General features: G+C 53.4%; 1 protein-coding gene across 1 annotated transcript in view; it reads left to right on the forward strand.

Annotated features, from left to right (window-relative positions):
- The window catches only part of CACNG2 (calcium voltage-gated channel auxiliary subunit gamma 2), a 108,861-nt gene extending 96,893 nt beyond the window's left edge, over nucleotides 1-11,968 (forward strand). The window contains exons 3-4 of the mRNA XM_021687622.1: nucleotides 10,201-10,341; nucleotides 11,433-11,968. Of these exons, the coding sequence (XP_021543297.1) occupies nucleotides 10,201-10,341; nucleotides 11,433-11,968 (677 nt within the window). The remainder of the gene's footprint in view (nucleotides 1-10,200; nucleotides 10,342-11,432) is intronic.
- Nucleotides 11,969-15,831: the final 3,863 nt, after the last annotated feature.

Here is a 15,831-nt window from a genome sequence, read left to right on the forward strand (position 1 = left end):
GACGGGCATGGCACAGATGCAGCCTGCTGGTGGAGGTGGAAGTGGGGGACCAAAGCTCAGCCTCACACCGGGAGCCCCACTGGTTGAGCACAGTGAGGATGTAATACTTAATCAGCTAGCCGCCAAGGGATGGGCGTAGGAACCTTGTCTCCTTCATGGCTGTGCCTCGTACAGCTTCTGGAATAGAGTAGGTGCTCCATAAATGTTGTCTGTTAACTAAAGGACAGATATAGGATTCTTCAGTGGCTATTTCTACCTACTCTATACTTCCATCTCCTCATTATTAAAGAGAGAAATGCTTAGAGTGTTTGGTTTATTTTGGTGTCCCTGGACAAAAGACTCGAACTGGTGGTGTTAACAGAGCAGGATTCCAAGGCTCTGATTTAAGCCTACTTAATCCAGCAGTATCTTTTTGATCATTTGTAATAAGAGTTGGCAAACTTTTTGTATAAAGGGCCAGACAGTAAATATATTAGGCTTTGTGGGTCATACAGCCTCTCTCCCAACTACCCAAGGCCAAAACTTAACTTCATTTACACAAACAGGCAGCAGGCTGGATTTGGCATGGTTTGCTGACCCCTGATCTATAATATGCTAATCTTGGGCTAAACAACAAAGGTAATTTTTGAAAGTTGCAAGATGTGAGTTCCTATCATTCTCTAATAGATTCTAATCCTAATTAGATTCTCTCATTTTTATTAAGCCCTAACCTGGTTGGCTAGAGAAGCTGGAAGGCCGGGATCATTCTTCTAGAAGGATCCCGAGGCCCACTGAAGTGGGTGGAGCTAAGGCCCAGGGAGGTGGATGGAGCTTCTCCCAGAGGTGGGAGCACGTCTCCCGCAGGCAGGTGGGCGGGGCTGCCGCCGGTGGGCGGGGCTTGAGCCCGCTCCCATTTCGGGTCTGTTACACCCATCCTCACTGTGAACCTGCCACGTGGGAGGGCAGGAGAGGGGATCACTGTCTAGAAACAGTCCCAGGAACGTAGCACGTATGCCATGACGCAGGCAGGGTTAGAAGAAAGCATGTGGTGCAGGGTGCCTGGCTCCTAACCCAAACCAGAGATCATTCCAGAAGGAATGAGACTTGGCCTCTAGAAGCATTCACTCATTTACTAACGAGACATTCACTAAGCTCTCACTCTGTGCAGGACACTGTTGTCTCAGTACCGGGGATCCAAGGGTGGAACAAACCATGCTGGCCCCTCTGTGAACATGATATTCCAGGGAAGGGAGCAAGCGGGGAGCGGGAGCAGGAATAAGCCCCTCAGATGGTTTCAGAGCTGTGAGGGGGCAGGCGGAGGGCAGGGGGGTGTCACCTAGATGAGGGAGGACAGCTTCTCTAAATGAAGAAAAGGAAGGAGCTAAGAGGATTTGGGGGAACACATCCCTGAGAAGGGGCTGGCAAGGGCAAAGGCCTTACGAAGGCAGGGCAGAGAAGGGGTGTTTGGGGGTCAGCCGAGAGGCCGGACTGGCTGAGTACAGGGCACGAATGGAGGGCATCCCACAGCATGAGGTCAGAGAGGTAGCTGAGGAGCCCAGTCACGTCGGGAAGAAATCGGATCTCATTCTAAGTGTGATGGGAACCATGAGCAGGGGACACTGATTTGGAAGGTCAGTTCTGGCTGCTGGCTGGGGAGGCGGGGAGGCCAGTCGGGGCCTGTCACGGATATCCTGGACATCCTGATGAAAGGCTATGGCCGTTGGACCAGAGTGTTAGCTGTGGGGATGGCGAGAAGTGAGGGGCTGTTTGGGAGACAGGGCTGAGAGGAGTGGGGTGGCCAGGCCATTGGGGGTGGGCCCCCGGACAGGACCCTACTGGGTTTCCAAAGGACAGCAGAGAACTGTGAGGAGGGACAGGGTGGGGGCAGGTGACCTAAGGGGGTGGAAAGGGGCTCAGCAAAGAGAGACACTCTGGCTTTGACCGTTCACACCCAGCCTGCCTCAGACTCAGAGGGGCAGTGGGACAGGCAGGGTGGGCCCCAGAAAGACGGCTGGAGCTCCTGCTCTTACCAAGGTCAGGGACATAGTCTACCAGACCTTGCTCAATCAAAGGGCAGGATCTGCTGAGAGCCTGACACAGGGCCAGCACTGTTCTGGAATGGACAGAGGCCTGACCATGTGGAAGTGTGGGACGGTGGACCTCACCTGGTGAAGCCATAGCTCTCGAAAAACCCTCTGAGTGTCTTCTCCTCGGCTCTGTGGGGCTGAGCATCCTGGTACTCAGGAGGCCAGAAAAGATCTGAGCCACCCGGGGGCCATGGGTCCTTTTTGGCTGCAGACAAAATAAAGACCTGGACCTCCCAGCACCTGCAATCTACAATAAATGAAATGAACAAGTTAATTATATAGTCTGTTAAACTATGAGGAGTGATATGGAGAAAAATCCAGCAGGAAAGGGGGATAGGGAATTCCAGGGTGGGGATGGGGGTCAATAAAATCCTCCTTGTGAAGTTTGAGTAAAGGTCTGAAGGAGGTGAGAGGGAGCCATGTGGAAAGCCAAGAGGAGAATGTTCCAGGCAGAGGGAACAGCAAGTACAAAGGCCCTGAGACAGGAGCATGCCTGGAATGTTTGAGGAACAGGTCTGAGGCCAGAAAGACAAGAGTAGAGCGAGCAAGGGACAGCCAAGGAAGAGCCAATGCAGAGAGGCCCAGAGGCCCCTGCGGGTCATAGAAAGGGCTTGGGTATTGCAGAAAGCCATCAGAGGGTCTCACATTCTACAGGACCCTCTGGTTGCTACATTCGTAAGATACTGAAATAGGGCAAGGGCAGAAGCAGGCAGAACAGTTAGGAGCCTGCTGGCAATAATCTAGACAAGAGAAGGTGTCCTGAACCAAGGTAGAAGCAGTGAAGGAGATGGGAAGGGGTCAGAGCTGGAAAATATTCCCAAGGACCTGCAGATAGGATTTCCAGAAAGTCTGCATGTGGATTTCCCAGGGAAGAAAGGAGTCAGGGTTTGAGTCCAAGGCTGGGGTTAGGGAGAATGGGAAGCTCAGTGTCAGCCACCTTAAGTCAGAGAGGCCTATGGGACTCCCTGGGGAAATGCCCTGGAGTCTGGGACTCCCAGGACAGGTCCTGGCCCAAGACAGGAGTGTGCCAGTTGTCAGCAGGCAGATGATATCTAAAGCCACGAGACTTGATGAATGGACCAAGGCATCAGTGCAGAGAAGGGGGCAGGGTCTGAGCCCCAGGATGACAAGGCTTAGAGGCCAGGAAGATGAGAAGGGCCCAGGAGAGGAGGCTGAGGAAGGTGGCAAGTAGGTGGCCTAGGTCACCCCTACCATCCTCATTCCACCAGCTGGACTGAGGATCTAGAGCTGAGAGGAAGGAGAGAGAATGCCAGAAGGACATGGCTGGACAGGAATGCAGAGCTCATCTCCTGGGCTGGCAAAGAAAGTGGGACTCACTTGCTCTCACACCATCAGGCCAATTTTTGGGCATCGTCCAGAGCCTCTTGAGGAGAGAAGGCAGGGACCCAATCAGTATCTGATGGAATGAATGATAGAATGAATGAATGCTCTTACCCCACCCTCACCCCCATAGGTATTTGAGGAGTTCCACGGCTTCTCCGGAACCACAGAATCCTGGGCCTCCTGACATCTCGGCCCCACGAAGGTGTGGCCAGTGTGGCCCTCACCCACCCATCACTAGCTTACGCAGGAACAAATGGTGACCAGACCTGTTTTCCCAGCAAGCTCTGGGGGGCCACCGATGTGTCTGCTCTGGTGTTTCCCCATCCTTATCCCTCCTTAGCAAAGCTTAAGCACAGGTGAAGACAGAGGCAGTGGTGACCCGGGTGTGACTTCCTTTGATTGCCAGTGTTCGTCCGTGTGTCTGTCTTTATGCACGAGGGGGTGAGTCTGCTGTGTTCTGTGTCGTTTGGTGCCTGTGTGTCCATGCATCTGAGCGTCTGTCTGAACATGTAAGTGCATGGTTGCTTGTGTCTGTGGGTCCCTGCAGGGGGTGTGTGTGTGTGTATGTGTGTCCAGGAGATGGGAGTCGGTATTTCCCAGGGGCCACAGTGTGATTTGGAAACATCCGAAGCTGCCGCCCTTTCTTACTCACATCCATGCAACCAGAGCAAACGTTTCTGCAAACAGGGCCAAGCCCCTGCAAGCCGCACACGGTGACACTCCCAGTTCGGAACTGGTTCATTTCTTTAAGTGCTGGTTGCACCCAGCAGGCTGACTTCACCACCTGGTCCTGACTCACAACCCACACTGGGATAAGCACCAGCCTAGGGAACCCCAGGCCCATGAGAAACTGCACCAGTCCCTTCGGCCACGATGAGAACTAACATTTCCGGGCGCTCGGCACAGACCGGGCGCTGTTGTAATTGCTTAAAATGTCTTGACTCATGACTCTCATCGCAGGCTGTGAGCTGGGTGTGCTCGCGATCTCCCTACGGCAGGGGGACAACCGAGGCTCAGGAGGGCCGCCTCCCTCCCGACTTGGTGCCGCTGATCGGCAGCCCGGGGAACAACAGGGAGTGGGACAGCCTCTGGCGCCTGCGCAGATGGCACTCCCCAAGGAAGCTCACGGAGCTTCCAGAATTCTTTTCCTACGTCATTCTATACAGCACACTTAACTACTTTAGGCGTTATCTGCGTTCCCCTTCACAACACCCTGGGAGGTAGGTCCTGTCGGTGTCCCCATTACACAGACGAGAAAGGGGAGGCACAGAGGCTACCCTTCCAGTGGGGGCGGGGGGCTGGAGCCCCAAGGAAGCCACGTGTGGAGCCCAGACTCTTAACCACCACTCTTGACTCCTCTCTCTCCCCTCATCCGCCGTCTTGCCATTCCTCTTCCTCCTTCCCTGAGGATGGTCTCCTCCAGGAACACCTCCTCCCTTCTCCTCCTTCCCCTGTGCTCCCTCCCCCTCTCCCCCCACTCTCTCACATTCATACACGCATGCTCACACAGACGTCCGTGGTCCTGGCCACCCCATCCAGCACAGCGTGGAAGGGAGCGAGGGAGAGATGCCCAAGAGCTTAGAAGTTCCTCCTGAGCCACTCCTGGGCGATCTTGTCCTGGGCAATCCTGTCCTGTACGAATGGGCCAAATCCCAAGTGGGATAGCAAACATTAAGAGTTGAGCACCACGCCCAGGAAATTGGGAGCCCATCCTCCATACACCTGGTAACAGCAACCATTCTGATCGAAGGCCACAAGTGACACAGGGAATAGATAGGACGGTGCCCTTGCCTGGCTGAGTGGCCCCTGAGGGGAGGTCTGGGGCACCCAGGACCATCAGAGACAGACAGCACGGGTCTTCCAGTTCCCTGAGCAAGGATTCTTTCTCCAGCCCAGCTCACGCTGCTTCCTCTCCCTGGAACACTCCACACCCTGTCTCTTTTCTGCCCTGTTGGCTTCTCCTTATCCATCAGATGCTAGCTCCAACATCATTCCCTCCGGGAAGCCCTCCTTGATCCCCACATGAGCTCAGAGGGGCAGGAGGCACAGGCCTGAGAGCCAGGGAGTGCAGTGGTCAGACACCCAGACTCTAGAGGCAGACCGCCTGGGTTCACAATCCAGCTTCTCCACTTCCTTGCTGGGTGGACTCAGAGAAATGGGCTCAACCATTTTTAGCTGTGCCTCAGTTTTAGCTGCTGTCTGAGGGGGTAATTCCAATACTTACTTCGCAGAGTTGTAGGGAGAACTGATGAGTTAATATACGTACAGTGCTTAGAACAGTCCCAGCGTACACTAAACACTCAATGAACATTAGCCATCTACATGTGACATTAGCCCGTCACTTGGCTTCATAGTGCCATATGGATATCTTCCAACTCATAGCACTTTATCCTCGTTGATAATTATATGTTTGTCTGTATTATTATCTGGTGACGTACATCTCCTTCATGAGAACCTAAGCCCCATAAAAACATGGACCAGGCCTGTTTTTGAACCCCTAGCTCTCCCATGCCCAGCCTGGAACCTGTCACTGTGGCGGGCACTCAGTCCGTATTTACTCACTGAACTCACAGCTAATCAAAAGCAAAGCATCTCCCCACCCTGGACCCTGTGGCCTTTCCCCGGTACAGCGTATTACATGCTCAGCCAGGAAGGGCCAAACTGCAGCTCGTAGGCCAAATCTGGCCCACCAACTGTTTTTGCAAATAAAGTTTTATTGGAAAAGGACCACACTCATTTGTTTACATATTGCCTAAGGCTGTTTTCATGCTACAACAGCTAAGCTGGGTAGTTGCAATAGAGAACATATGGCTCGCAAAGCCAGAAATAGCTACTGTCTTTTGACAGAAAAAGTTTGCCAATACCAGCTTTAGGTATCTGTAATCTCCATGAAGCCAAGGCCACAGCTTCGTGGGGTTGGTCTGAGGTTTCAGTGGGTTTATCCACGTGCCAGGATGGGGCCTGGCACATAGTAAGAGCTCCATAAATGTTGGTACGTACTGCGTGGTTCCATATGCTTACTCGTAGGAGATCAATAAATATTTATTCATTGAATAAATCAGATACCTTCTGCTCCTCATGACAGATTTGAGCACGGAAACCACACTAGCTTCGGTGGGAATCAAGACAATTCATGGAAAAGTAGTATCTGGATGAAGGAGGGGGGGAAACAATAGAAGTAATAAATATCGTACCTTTTACTATACCCTTTCCAGGGTAGAACCAGCACAGATAGGATCCAGTTTAATCTTGACAACAGCGCTTCTCAAACTTTCGTGTGCATACGACTTAGGTTACACACTTTTCTTAAAATGTAGATTCTGACAGCTGCAGAGTGAGGCCTGAGACCCTGCAGTTCTAACAAACTTCCCATGATGCTTCCTGGGCTGCTGGCCCTCTGACTGCCCCACCCACCCACCCCCCGCCGAGCAACAGGGCCTTACATTCCCGTAAGCTGGATGGTAGGGTTCCTTTTCCCATTCTGCAGGATGCAGAAACAGACCCAGAGAGGTAAAGACCCTTGCCCTCGGCCACGCTGTGAAGGAGTGACAAAGCCAGGGTAAGAACTCAGGGGCACCCCCAAATCCCCACTCTGTCTATGACACCACCCAGCCAGAACGACCTCCTTCGAGAAACTTCTCCAGTGTAGGAGCCCCTGCTTCAGCCTCCCTAGGCATGGTGCTGTTTACTGGCTGTCCCCTGTCACCTCCGTCCTGGGCAAACCTCTTCTGAGAGAGGCTAGTGTTCGGGTTGGCTCTGCTGGGCCGGAGAGGCTACTGTTTGTACCGCCCCTGGTTACCCCGCTCTAGAGCACATCATAAGCTGCTTGGGACCGTCTAAAGTGGTCCCATTACTCTCTGGGGCTGCAACAGCAGACCTTTCTCTCCAGCCTCCTTCCATCTTGTCTTTGCACACGTGTCCGTGCGCGCACGCACACACACACACACACACACACACACACGACTGCACACACAGCATCCCAGCTCCCTCCACAGCTGGTGCTCCCTCTCTCTGCTGTCTGGAAGGCTAAGTTGGGATATCCGGGCGCTGCCGGCAGGCTGAGCCGACGCCATCAAGCCCCGGCTGCCTGGGAGGCATTTGCTCTGAGGGTGCAGGCTGGGTTTGCCAAATGTGGGCATACGGTGGGCAGGAAGCACCGCTTTCTTGGAGGGAAAAGACTGCAGAGCTTCCTCCCTGGCTCTGCTCCTCTGAGCCACAGCGGCTGCCCCTCTCGGAAGTCACACCAACCTGTCTTTCCCCCTTTTTGCTGTCACCCTCCATTCCCAGCTGGTCAGACATCACATCCCCACATGGAGAGGGCAGAAGCATGAGAAATCATCTAACGGTCCACCCCCACTTTTACACATGGGGAAACCAGAGGGGGCGAGATACCTGTCTCAGCCACACAGCACGTGAGTGGCACAGCTGGGACCCCAAACCCAGAACTCTGTACTCTGCAGCACCCTTCCAGGCTCCTTGGAAGCCCCATAGGGAGAGTACAGGGTGGTCCAAAAGTGGGGCTGATCTGAACTTGAATCCTGACTCATGAGCCGGCCTGTCTTGGGCAAGTTACTTTGCCTCTCTGAACTTCAGTTTTCTTGTCTATAAACTGGAGCTAAAAAACACAGCCCCCTGGGCTGTTATAAGGATTACATTAGAGAATGTATGTTAGGTACTCATTCATGACTCGACACAGAGTAGGTGCTTATCAAAGATTCTCTCTTCTCTCCTGAGTCTTCAATAAGCTTTCCTATCCCCAGGTGCTTACAAAGAAGAGGATTCAGGCAGCACTGAGTGTGCATGTCCAGGCATCATGTATGCATGTGTAGGGGTGTGGGGGCTGGGGGATCGGGCTGGGGACACAATAGTTATCTTAAAATGGCTTGCATGGGGGGAATGTCCACTCAGATCTGGGGGGAGGCGGTCCGTCCCTGCTTATGGCAGAGGAGAGCCCGATTGCCCAGTAACCCAGCTGCTCCCCCTGCTTGCCTCATCCTCTGGCTCCTAGTTCAGGTTCACCCTTCTTCAAGTCCCCCTAAAATAATCCATTCACCCAACAGCCTCAGTAAGCTGTGTAGACTTCCTGAAGATCCAGGGGGAAGAGAGAGGAGGAGTTTTATATCACACATCACAGCCAACTGCCTAAAATCCTCTTGGAAAAATTCCTCAAGTTCTATACAGAAAAACTCCCTTCTCCACAGATTTTTGCGGCCACACTACCACCAGAAGGGATGGGGAGCGAGGGGAAACTCTACTCCTGGCGACTTCCTCTCCAAAATGCACATCCCCAGCCAACCAACCCCTCCGGCTCACCCCTGGCTGAGCCAAGGGGCCCTAAACTTCCTCAGAAGCCAGTTAAACAACCCAGACATGTAAAGAAATCCTCCTTTCCCTCCCAGGAGCCTCCAGACGCTCTGCCTCCTGCCTGGCCCACAGCTCCCAGGACAGGGACTCAAGCCCTGAGGTCACCACCGCCTTATTTGAATCTGGAGAGAAAGACTATTATACTCTCCAGAGACACTTTGTGGAGGACCCGGCACCTCTGGGTCCCCATCCGGACACTGCCCCCCCCACATGCGCCCCCTGCTGGTCTGGCCTGCCCCCCACCCGCACCACCACCAACCAGCTGCCTCCCTCTGCCCTCCCGCCCTCCCACATGCAGAAGTAAAATGTTCCTGAGGGTGTTCTTTTCTTGTGCCTGTTTGTGGGTCCTTCCTTCTCACTTTATCCTGAAGGCATTTTTTTGGGTTTTTGTTTTTCACTTGTTCTTTTCTTGGCAACATATCTGCTTCTTCCTCTGTCTGGACTGCCTCACCACGTTTATTCACTCAGTGAGCCTGCACTGGGGACCTGCGGTGTCTCCAGCACCCACCGAGGTGGTGGGGACAGAGAGATTAAAAAGAGAGAACTACAAAAAAAACAAAAACAAAAACAAAAACAAAACAAATAGCCACAGTTCTCGCCTTCATGGGACCACACGGCTTGTGGAAGCATATATAGAAACAAGTTTTTCCTATACTAACTATCCTTTATCCAGCCTTTACTACATGTCCTCAGAGACTTATCCAAGTGCATTATCAGAATCAGCTCATTTCATCCTCATGGCAGTCTGAGGAGGCAGGCACTATGACCATCCCCATTTTACAGATGAGGAAATTGAGGTACAGAGAGACAATTCGCCCCACCCTATGCAGCTAATACATGCTAAAGCCAGATTCAGATCCAGGCCATGTGGCTCCTTCACCACAATAACACGCTGCCCCAGGTGCCCCAGCACACAGGAAGGGACGGATCGCTTTGCTTAAGCAAGTCAGGGAAGGCTTGACAGAGGAGGCGAGTTTGAGTTGAGTTTTGATGGATGGATAGAAGTTCGCTGAGTCAGAAAGAGCAGGAAAAGCATTCTAGTAAGAAAGGTCAGTATGTCAAAAGTCAGAAGCATGCAATGACATGACATGGGAAGTTTGCTGTGGCTAGACCAGAGGGGACATGGGGACCAGGAGCGGGGACCAGGAGGCATGAGGCTGGAGATGGGCTGAGACCAAGTCACATGGGGCCCTGTGGACCTCATGAGGCACTGGCGTTTGGTCCTGTAGGCAGACAGGAGACCCTGGAGGGCTACAAGGTGGACACTGGCTTGTTCCCCCTCCCTCCCCCGCTAAGCAAACTTGACTGTGGCCCCATGTCCACGAAACACCCACTCCCGTGGGCCACTCTCTCCCCCATGCGTCCCTCTGGCTCACAGCTGTGCCATTCTCTCTCTCACTGACCCCCCCCCCACCGTGTTCCTCAGGGGCCGTGAGGGCCTCGAGCATTTTCCCGATCCTGAGTGTGATTCTGCTCTTCATGGGTGGACTCTGCATCGCAGCCAGCGAGTTCTACAAGACTCGACACAACATCATCCTGAGTGCCGGCATCTTCTTCGTGTCTGCAGGTAATGGCCTCTGAGCTGGGCAGGCCAGAACCCGGGCCTGCCTGTGGGGAGAAGGCCGAGATTTGGGTGCTCAGTGGCTGGGAGGACCTGACAAAGACAGGAGGGAGGGAGAAGAGGAAATCTCCAGGACTTGCAACAGGTCATGTCATAGGGAGGGCAGGTTGTGCTGGGGCTCCTGCCCCATAGTAACATCCAAGTCCCCGGCTGAGTCCTCCAGGAACATCCCCCAACCCTGTCTCTCAGCCCAAGGGCCCATCTCCCTCCCACCTTTTAGAAAAGGGTCCGAATCCCAGGTCTCTCACAGAATACGGGGCCTATCCTCACTGCCCTGTCCCCTCACTGTCCCACCCTGGGGGGAGCAAGCAGGCAGGCACCTAAAACCACATACAGGCACTTAAAACCTGTTACAGGACAAGTCACATTGCTTCAGATGCCAGAAAAAGCCTATGGCCATACTTACCACACCCCGGCCCCCAACAGCTCCACATGTGCTAATTCATTCAATCCTCTCCATGGCCCTGCGAGAGGGAGTCCTGTCACCCCCTGCCCGACCACACACACACACACACACACACACACACACACTTTACAGGTCTGCAAACTCTGACTCAGGTCACCTTGCCAAAGGCTTTGAATCCAGGCAGTCTGGCTGCAGGATCCAGTGCCAACCCCCTGCTATACCAGCTTCAAACCTCAGTGCAGCCTTGAGCAAGTTACTTAACCTCTCTGCAATCCATTTCCTCCTTTGCAAACCCCCAGAACAGCACCGCACAGCGAAGGCGGGTAGCAAACGCTCAATAAACAGTACCTCTTATTAGTAGTCCACGCATGGTGGTAGAATGCCTCCCTCTCCTCTCCTCTCCTCCCCTAGCTTTGTTTCCATCAGCCCTCCCCTTTGTCGCTCCCTGCAATGGCATGATCCAATATTTAGGCCATGCTTGCCACTAGCCCTCTCCGGAACCAGCCACGAAGGCCCACGCGGCTGCCCCTGTCCGTTAGCCCTGCCCAGGGCCTGACACCGCGCTGAGAACTAACCACCCCTCTCTCTGATCCCCCCCACCCCCACCCCGCACCCGCCCTGTGCCCCGCAGGTCTGAGTAACATCATTGGCATCATAGTGTACATATCTGCCAATGCTGGAGACCCCTCCAAGAGTGACTCCAAAAAGAATAGTTACTCGTACGGCTGGTCCTTCTACTTCGGGGCCCTGTCCTTCATCATCGCCGAGATGGTCGGGGTGCTGGCCGTGCACATGTTTATCGACCGGCACAAACAGCTGCGGGCCACGGCCCGCGCCACGGACTACCTCCAGGCCTCGGCCATCACCCGCATCCCCAGCTATCGCTACCGTTACCAGCGCCGCAGCCGCTCCAGCTCCCGCTCCACCGAGCCCTCACACTCCAGGGACGCCTCCCCCGTGGGCATCAAGGGCTTCAACACCCTGCCGTCCACGGAGATCTCCATGTACACCCTCAGCAGGGACCCCCTGAAGGCCGCCACCACGCCCACCGCCACCTACAACTCCGACAGGGATAACAGCTTCCTCCAAGTCCACAACTGTATCCAGAAGGAGAACAAAGACTCTCTCCACTCCAACACAGCCAACCGCCGGACCACCCCCGTATGAAGCCCGCGGGGGGCCTGGCGGCGCCGCAGGAGGGCCGCGCAGCACCCCCCCTTGCGTGGGCCCCCCCCCCCCAAGGGGGGGGGGGGAGGGGGCCAAAAGCAAAAAAAAAAAAACAAAAAAACAAAACAAAAAACAAAAAAAGAGAAAAACGTAACAAGCAAATTAAAAAAAAAAGAACAAAATATAAGAGGAACAAAGAAGCAAAACGACAGGAAATGTGACAAAAAAATATTAACCGAGGGAAAGAAAAACAAACTTAAAAAAAAAAAGCGAGCGAGGTTAAAAAATTAAAAATAGACAATAAATCTAAAAGAAAATGCATGATTTCCCATGTACCATTATTTTAACATTTAATAAAAACCAATCTAAATGAAAAAATAAAAGGGAACCAAGATAACATTAAAGCAAAAAATGAGGAGCAGAAAGGAAGGGGGAATGTTCTCTGCATTTATCAGGGGTTTATGTTCCTTTTTGTTTTAATGCGGGCGAGTTACTTTTCTGTTCTTTTTAACCCCAAGCGGGCTCTGCCTCCCTGGGCGAGTGGGGGGTGGAGACTCAGGGGCCCCAGGGCCAGGTGAGCCCCTCGGTCACTGCCAGGTCCCTGGAGCCTCTGGATGGGTGCCCCAGGAACGCTGGGCAAGCTCCGAGGCTTGAGAGCCGGCTCCACGCGGCATCGATGGGGCAATTGTAGGCCTCCAGGTGACCCTAGAGTCCTTGGTCCCTCCTGTCCGAAAGGTGCCTGGAGGGGGGTGCACTTGGGGCTTGCCCAGCCCCCAAGTTCCCAGTCCTTAATGGTCCTTAACCCACTGTGATGACTTCCTAGGCCTTGAGGGAGGGGAAGGAGAGGGGATGGCTGCCGTTGGCTTGCGAGATGCCCAAAACCCTGGAATCCTCAGGGTGAGCTTCTTGGGGTCACCACCCCAAGCTCCTGCCCTCGGGAGCAGGAGATGCTCACCCCCAGGGGGGATATAAAGCAGCTCTCCCTCCTCACCTCTCACCTCAGGGCCACCTCACCTGATGACCCTGGGGCGATGGTGGACCCCCAGACTCATAGGTCCCCCCCCCAGCCCCCTGGGAAGGGGGCTTATTGACCCTTTGGGGGTCCTTGGACTCACTGAAGCCCCCCTGGGGCCCAGCGGGTCCAACAACGACACTGCAAAAAGGTTTCTTTTTACAAAAGAAAAAGGAAAAACAAGTGGTGATTTTTTTTTAATAAAAAAACCACAGACTATAAATAAATGTAAATATATAATAAGTGGATTTACTTGCAAGAAAATCAGATAGTATTTTTCTTTTAATTCTTTTCCAGCTTTAAACTGTGAAAACAAAACAATGGGGTGGGGTGGGGGACTTAAAATTTAGCAGGGAACTTGTAAAGAGATTCCTGATACCAGGAAGGTGCTGCTAATGCAGAAAAGAGAGAGAATCACGACGGAGAACCAGGTCTACACGAAGGAGATCGCACACCCACTCCCACACACTCACATGCACACAGACACGGTCCTCCAGGCCCCGTGCTCCAATCCACCGGGATACACACTTGGTCTAAACCCTTCCCTCTCCATACACAGCCAGAGGCAGGGTTCAGGGAACACTGACTCCTGCCCTCCAAAGCCAATGACAACACCACCACACACACACACACACACACACACCACTAGCATGCATGGAAAGGACCCCAGTCTAAAATCCAGCTCTGGATTCTGGAATCCCTTGCAGCGGTTGCCTCTCTGGGCCTCAGTTTCCCCCATACGTAAGCATACAGATTGACCTAGATGAGCTCCAAAGGCCTATTCTTATTCTTGGTGTCGATGACTTTTAAGATCTGCCACCTGCCCAGAGGAAGATGCCAGGGATGACCGAAATAGCAGCCATCCAGCCCCCAGACATCGAGAACATTCCCAAATCATCAGTCAGCCTCTCAGCCACACACACACACACACACACATACACACACCCCATATGCCTCCTCACTGTGCTCCCAAACCCCTGCCCCCACATCCAATGTCAGAGCAAAAATACATACATGTGAACAAACGTATCCTGCCATTCAGAGAGAGGGAAAGGCACCAGAGGTCCCCAAAGTCACTCTTCATTTCGTGTCCCCTTTCTTTAGTGCCATAACCCAGTCACGGAGAGTGAAGGGGGCTTCTGAGAAAAGAGATCAGCTGCCAGGCCTTCCCCGCTATCTTTGGGGGTCAGAGAAAAAGAGGATCCTCTGGGGTTGGCTGGGAGGGGTTCAGGTCAAGGGGATGGAGGAGATGGCTTTACAAAGTTTGGTCACAGGTTGAGGACCAGCTCCCAAAATAAAGCTGACGCCACGGACTAAAATCTGGGGCGTCCCGTGTTGCTCCCCGCTCTTCCCAGAGGGGAGAAGGCCCAGTTCAGACGGAGAGGGACCCAACAGCTTTCTCGAGTGCGAAGTTCAGCCCAGCCTGCTGGCCACCCTGCTGAGGGTGGGGGCCCCTGCTAGGCCCATCAGCAGATTTTGCTTTGCCTCTTTCTTGACCCCAGCCTGGCCTGAAGTTCTGAAAGCTGAGCTCTGGAGAGTTGTGGGGAGTGGCTCTTGAGGCTTTGGGGGTGCTTGCACACTCCCAGCCACCCTTCCTGTGTTTTGTCCGGGAAAGGAGAGCTCTGTTTTCAAGTCAGCTGCAGCGGGAACCCTAAACTCAGCCTGAGCCACAAGGCAGAACATCTGCCCGCCCAGCCCCCCAGTGCACAGAAGGCCACAGGCTCCGGACAGAGGGACAGAGTGCTTGGCGGCCAAGGCCAGAGCGTGGCGACCCAGCGCTTCTCGGTCTGGGCAGAAATCACAGTCTCTCCCTCCCTCGCCCCACCAGCTTCCAAACCCAAACCCGAAAAGATGAAGGACTAGAGAGATGGAGAGGCCCCAAGAACAGAGCAAACAAGCAGGTGCTGGTCGAAGGACAAAATTGGCCCCAGTTGTGGCAGAGTGTGTGGGATGGCACCGGCGCCTCTTTCCAGGCTGAGGCCTGGGTCCCGGGGCTGCTTGAAGAAGGCCATCTGGGTGGGGGCGAAACCAGCACTGCTGAGAAAGGGCTAGGGGACCCGGAGGGAAGGAACGGGGAGCGGGACTGCAAAGGGCACTGCTTCCAGGGTGGACGGTTGTTCATGTCCAGCTCAAACCAGTTCAAGAAACCAACCTCTGTTTTATTTTCTTGGTGGGTCCTTTTTTTTTTTTCAGACTGTTAACAGAAAAAAAAAAATTTTAAAAAGCAGAAAACTTAAAAAAGAAAAAAAAAAGAAAAAAATCCTGGTACATGAAATAAAGATTTTTTTTTATAGCTTGGTCCTCATGTCAGTGGATTTCTTTCATTGCTTTCCCCATCCCAGCATCCCCATTTAACACAATCCTAAAGCCGCAGATTCCCAGAGCTGGGGGATGGGAGGCTTAGAAGCCATGCAGGAGAGTGTCCCCATCCTGAGGTCATGAGTCTCCTCTTAAATATCCCTTAGGGATACTTGCACACACCTCCAGTGACAGGGAGCTCACCCCCTCCATAAGCAGTGTTTATTGGTCAGAGTCTCCTCCACAAGATGAATTTTAATCCATGTCCTCCTTTGAATCCAGCCACACTGAATGAATGCCTTCCCTTTCCAACACATGTCCTTGAGTTTCCTGTTTTAGAATAAACCAGCTCCACTCAACATCCCAGTGACTCTCCAGGGTTTTAGTTTTTCCCATGCAACTGTGCAGCCTAGAATGAAAGTGACCCTGCAGGGGTACTCGGAGGGCTCCCTCCTCGGAGGGGACTGTGGATTGGGAGACAATCGGAGAGGGGCTAGCAGGGAGCCCTGGGACTCTCCTAACTTGGAGAGCTGGAAAGGCAAAATGGGACGTG

The sequence above is a fragment of the Neomonachus schauinslandi genome, chromosome 5 (assembly GCF_002201575.2).
Source record: "Neomonachus schauinslandi chromosome 5, ASM220157v2, whole genome shotgun sequence".
Classification (NCBI taxonomy): domain Eukaryota; kingdom Metazoa; phylum Chordata; class Mammalia; order Carnivora; family Phocidae; genus Neomonachus; species Neomonachus schauinslandi.